Here is a 6503-nt window from a genome sequence, read left to right as displayed (position 1 = left end):
ATATATATAAGTATATGCATATATAAGTATATGCATATATATGTACATGTATGTACATACCTTCATCTACATGTATATATAGATGCATATCTGGGTACATGGCATTGCAAAAAAAACATGGACAAAATGATAAACAAGGTACAGAAAACACACAGGCCACATAGAGAACATGTCCTTCATCAGCTACCACCATTATAACACTGGCGTTTCGAAGAGTTAGGGCAGGACGCATCGTTACAATGGCTCTTCCCACAGACACAAATTAAATTTGTTCCATGGAGGAATGTAGTGGCAGACAGAAAACAAGACAGGAAAACGAAACAGTGAAATAAACAAAGTATAACACATGAGGCAGCCAAACTGAACAGATGTGTTTCAGCTCACTCTGACCAGTAAGTAGCTTTTTGAACAAAATACATATGAACCCAACTTTTCAATTTTCAACTGAAAATTTCTTCCTTCTTGAAGACAACAAAGCCTTAATTCCAGTGAAATCTACATTTTTGTACTGTGAGCATGTATTATGAAAGATATAATACTATAACAATAATAATAATTATTCATAAGTACACAATATTCCTATTAACAAACACACAATATTTCACATTATTTCAACATTATAACATATATGAATATCATTGTCTACTCCCGTTCAATACACCACAGAAGTTGATATTTTAAATATTTCGTTTATTTCTGTCCTTATTTGGTATTATTAACTATATTTATTACCTATATTTATTGTTACTATCTATATTTTTTGTTGCACAAACAACTTAGTTAAGTGACCAACAGTGAATTGAAGACACTGAAAACAATCATAAGTAGTTCACATCAACAGTAACAAAAACAACAACAAAAATATGCCAACACAACATGTCTTTAAAAATCGCAACTGGTCAGATACTGAAGTCGATACTCTCATTAACTCATGGTTCATTCTCTTTCAAACTGATAAAATACATGCCTCAAACCTCAATCTCGTTGCTAAAAGAGTTGTTCATCTCTTTAATAACCGAAACCTGAGACAAATAGAGAATAAACTGAAGCATATCTCTACTTTGTATCGCAACATGAGTAACCACATGGACAAACTAGCTAGAATTTTTTTATCCCCCACAACCCATGATGATCAACTACAACAATCACATCAGTAGCTAAAAGAACAACAACAAGATCATGGCCACCTTACCACAATAGACTCACTACCATCATCTTCATTATTGGAGTCATCTTCATCATCACTATTTCAATCTTCTACTACTACTTACCCCTCCACTTCTTCGCTTTCTTCATCTTCTCCCCCTCCCTCCTCCTACTACTACTGCTACTACTCTTAGTGGCTAAAGTCAAACATTCCATTCTGCCTCTGCCAGTGACCAATCCTAACCACTCCAACTTCCTCCCTATCCCGCCACCACAGCTCCACTAATAAACTCAAGTACTATTGCTACTACTACTACCTAGGCCAGTGTACAAAATCAACCACTGCTCCTTTCCCCCTCTCTGGTCCCCACTACCCTATTACCATTAAAGTCAAACAATTCTAAATCTCAAACTATTAACAATCCACTCCCCTCTACAACAATCACAAGTTCAAATCGCAATCCAAAAATATGCCATCACTCCCTATGCAAAAGGCTATGGACAAACTGTGACTGTAATTTCACTCATCTTCCATGAACAAGAAGCTCAAGCAATAGAAACTACCCCCACAATTTCCTTTCTACTACTGCAACACCACCAAAATCAAGAAATTATAACCCTAAAATCTGTTGTTACTCCCAGTGTGAGAGAGTATGTTTACAGCAAGAGTATGTTTACCCATTTCCCTGGGACTCGACATACCATGAAAAACAATACTCCCTGCCATCACCAAAATCCACTCCAAAAATATTCACCCTGTTGCAGCAGCATTGGTGCGCACCTTTCCCACGATCTTGGTTACAAGCACACTCCCAACGTGAACACAAACAAAAGTAAAAACAAAAACAAAACTAATGACACAAATTTCCCCCAACAGCTCAGGAAACTGGAGAACATCCATTCAAAGCAGTAAAAGCAACCAACATAACTGTGAATGTAAATACAACTCCAGCCACGAAGTTCTCCTTAACCAGGTTAATTCTTCTTTTTTTATCCATGCGAAACCTAGCCAAAGAGATCCAGAAGAGTATCTTGGCTATCACATGGAACCAATCTTTGCCACTACTTCAGAGCAAAACCTATCCTCCTCACTATCATTAACCCATAAATCTCTACCGAGGACTCTAAAAAAGTCTAACCAGGCCACTACTCCAGTCTCAACATTCTTACTCAGTGTACAAGACATCTGCACACCCTTCCATGCAAAAAGATGGAAGATCCAATTCATTGAGGTCTAGTTACCAACCACACTCATCACATTCCCTTCTTCATCCTTACTGAAACCCACCTTGACAATTCCCACTTGGAACCTGAAGTAAAAGTAAGGAATTTCACCACAATCTGAGCAGACTGCATCGGTAGAAGAAAGGGAGGAGTTGCCATTTTCCTACATGACTCAATTACTGCAGAAACAAATGTCTCATTTTCCAATGGCTACTGTGAATCAGTATCTGTCAACAACAAAACGAATGATTTAGCAATAATTGGGCTCTACAAGCCACCTCATGCACCACTATAGCGCTTCAAGGACTGCTTCACGAATATCAAGTCTTTCAACAATGTCACCCTGATAATATTTTAATGACAGGTGACTCCAATTTCTCCTGTGTTAACTGGTCTACTCATATCTTGAAAACTGGTGCATGCATTTCCACTTCAGACAAAGCTGCAGTGGAATTGCTATTTTAATTTATGGATGAATTTTTCTTTTCCCAACATGTGCTCGTGCAAACGAGATTCAACAAGAACATTCTGGACTTAGTGCTATGCAACCACACAAACAATATCCATGATATTACAGTGGAAAAAACTCTTCTTTCTGACCATGATATGGTTCTCTGTCACCTAAGATTCTAGCAGCCAGTTGTGTATTCGAGTGATCTCAATCTCTCACACCCTTTCAATCTCATGGATCTTCACAATGCTAACTGGTCTGCAATCAACCACAAGTTCTCACTCATTGATTGGTCTTTCACAGACTCCTTCACTCCAAGAAGCATTGATTCATCATGGTAGCTATTTATGGACATTGTCACAAACATATGTCTACACAACCCTATGGTCCATGAACAAGACAAAATACGGACTAACACATCCCAGAAAATCACTCATATGAAAGATAAAGAGAACAAATAAAAAAATCAACTGGCTAAAATATTGCCAGCCGCAACACTCCCACATGGTGGATATAGACTTGCTAGAATCAAGGAAACACCCTCTCCAAAACTGTTTGGAAAATGTTATTGATGATCAAACAAAAGCAGAAGAGAAATGGGCCATTGATAAAATAAAAGCCAACTCGAAAGTGTTCTTCTCACTCACTAAAAAGCATAAGGTTGTAATCTCATCGATTGGACCTGCTCCACTTTTAGCAATCCAGATATGATTAATCTGAGCAGCATTGACAAATCAAACCCTGAGCACACCCTGTGTGATATATCATTTGGTGTTCCAGATATCATAGCAGCTATAAGAAAAATTACAAACAACTCAGCTGTAGGTCCTGACAGATTCCCCGCTAAAGTCCTGAAGGAATGCCGACACCACCTCGCATTCCCCCTAGCCATTCTCTGGAGGAAATCACTAGATGCTGGCTATATTCCTGATGGTTTCCTTTCTCAGTCAATCGTTCCAGTCTTCAAAAAGGGCAGCAAGTTCCAGGCAGCGAATTACTGACCTATCTCCTTTACTTCTCATCTCATCAAATTATTTGAGAGAGAGGTGTGATCTAGAGTGACTCACTTCCTGGAAAGCAAGAACCTGCTGGTTCCCAACCAGCATGGTTTCCACAATGGCAGCTCCTGCATCCCTTCAACAATATCCTAAAGGCCTTGGGTGAGGGATCCAATGCAGATGTCATATATCTGGACTTCAGCAAGGCCTTTGACAAGGTTGACCACAACATCTTGTTAAAAAAGCTCTCCAACATTGGAGTGCAAGGGGAGCTTCTAAAATGGTTTAAAACGTTTCTGGTGAACAGAACACAGCATGTGGTGATCAATGGTGTTCGATCAAGCAGAGAAAAAGTTATCAGTGGTGTCCCACAAGGCACTGTGTTAGGCCCACTCTTGTTTCTTGTCTACATAAATGACATCATCAGGGTCATTAAATACAGTAATATAAAACTTTTCGTGAATGACTAAGCTTCTGAAGGTTGTCAACAGGATGGGAGACCGGACAAATCTTCAATCGGACCTAGTTGTTGTTATCCAATGGGCGAAGAAACATAACATGCAACTGAACGAGAACAAGTTTGAGTTAATCCACTTGGGTAAAGAGGCTGCATTTAAACAACCATATATTCTTCCTTCAGGTGAACACCTCATAGCATCAAACACCACTAAAGATCTTGGTGTGACTGTAGACGATAACTTAAGTTGGAGTGTCCACATAAACAAGAAAGTTGATATGGCCTACAGGGCGTGCTCCTGGATCCTCAGGACTTTACAGTCTAGAGATGCTCCAACCATTATCCTTCTTTTTCCTACCTTTGCTCAGCCTCACCTTGAATGCTGTTGTCCACTATGGTCTCCCTACATGAGCCAGAATATTAAAAAGCTTGAAGCACCCCAGAGATCAATTACAAAAATAATTGATGGCATGTTTGGTCTTAATTACTGGGATCGACTCGCGAATCTCAAACTGTATTCTCTCCAGCACTGCCGAGAGCGCTTTATTATTTGTATGATGTGGAAATTGTTCCGACAGTATTGCCCAAATAATATCGGTATCACTTTTAAAATTCACCCAAGGCTTGGTCATCATGCCATGTGTCCTCTACAGAAATCATGATCTCAACACATCACAATGCTAAGACAGAACTACTTCTCAAATGGACCTGCTTTGTTAACATCATTCCAAAACATTTAAAGGAGGAAAAAGATTTCATAACCTTCAAAAAGTTCCTGGATGAATATCTCCAACAAATTCCAGATAAACCACCTACATCCGGATATACTGCTGCAAGGTAATGCAAGGTAATGACTTGTGACCGAGACCTTTGGAAATATGCTGTGCGTGAGAAGACCCGGCAAGCCAAGTGAGACCACAATCCAAGGCCTCTGCCAGAGGTGTAGCCAACCCACTTATGCATACCTTTCCTTCATTGGACACTAAACATTTTCGGTCACTTGATGTCCTTTTTTAATTACTGATATGACATAATATGTTGCATGTATTTGTATATTGTTATTATTGTCCTCTTAGTTAACAAATAAACAGGTAAACTGACACAATACAATGTCTGCAAGTTGATGAATATCACCTATTCCCCTCCATTTTCTTATTGCTATATAAATTAAGGGTAAAATATCTTTTTACCCGCACCCATTTATTGCACTTGGTAATACGAGGGAAAAACACTAGTGTAATAATAATTGTGTATTCTTCCGGCAGTATATTGGATAGATATTATCCCTTAGTGGGTTGGATTCACTACCCCTAACTTTCTTGGATTTATATATTTATATATATATATACATACACACATCTATATCATATACATATATACATACATACATACATACATACAAACAGACAGATAGGTGGACCTTTGCTAGTTCGAGAAAAAGAAACAGTGCTTTGACAGGCCATTTGAGCCTGAAACTAGTGAGACTGATGCTGTTAAATCTCTACTCAGATTGTTGTAAATCAGCAACTGCAATAAATACAAATGTGTAGGGAAAGAATTCTAGTGGGATGACATTCTGTGAAGGAAGGATTGGATTTGTGGTTATTGTGAGGCATGTGCAGGGAAGCTAGAACAAAGACAAGTGAGTTCTAACTCACTGGAGGTGGCATGAGATGAACCATCTCTAATGAACAATGGCCAAAGTAGTAGTAGTTGTAGAGAAGGCAAAGAAGAGCTAGTTTTTCTATGGGCCAGTATCTGTGAGTGACTTCATACCAATCATTCAAGTGACATTTCACTAGATGCAGTCTAGGATGTCTGTGTATGTGCAGAGGCAATACCATCCCAAGTTAAGAGACTTCATTGTGGGTATCACCCACACTCTGTAGAGGATCAATAGTTGTTGAAGAATGAAGTATTTTCTGACTTTGAAGAGAATATCTTTTATCTTTTACTTATTTCAGTCATTAGTTTGCAGTTAAGCACCACCTTGAAGAATTTAAGTGAACAAATTGATTCCAGTATTTATTTTTAAGTCTGATGCTTTGTCTGTCAATCTCTTTTGCCAATCTGCTAGGTTACGCAATAAGGTAAAAAAGGTAACGAATGCCAGTTGTCAAGCAATGGTGGAGGACAAACAGAAAGATAGATGCATATGTATACACACATGGACATACATACACACACACACACACACACACATATATATATATATATACACACACAC

General features: G+C 38.6%; 1 protein-coding gene across 10 annotated transcripts in view; it reads right to left on the bottom strand.

Annotated features, from left to right (window-relative positions):
- The window catches only part of LOC106878725 (potassium channel subfamily T member 2), a 747999-nt gene that overhangs the window by 206970 nt on the left and 534526 nt on the right, over positions 1–6503 (bottom strand). The window contains exon 1 of one of the 10 annotated variants that reach the window (XM_052970056.1): positions 1193–1276. The exons of the other annotated variants lie outside the window; for them this stretch is intronic. Coding sequence (XP_052826016.1) covers positions 1193–1242 — 50 coding nt within the window. The 5' untranslated portion in view covers positions 1243–1276. Of the gene's footprint in view, positions 1–1192; positions 1277–6503 lie in introns of those variants that run through there. 10 annotated transcript variants of the gene reach the window in all.

The sequence above is a fragment of the Octopus bimaculoides genome, chromosome 1 (genome assembly GCF_001194135.2).
Source record: "Octopus bimaculoides isolate UCB-OBI-ISO-001 chromosome 1, ASM119413v2, whole genome shotgun sequence".
Lineage (NCBI taxonomy): Eukaryota > Metazoa > Mollusca > Cephalopoda > Octopoda > Octopodidae > Octopus > Octopus bimaculoides.
This window is presented reverse-complemented; position numbering and strand designations above follow the sequence as displayed.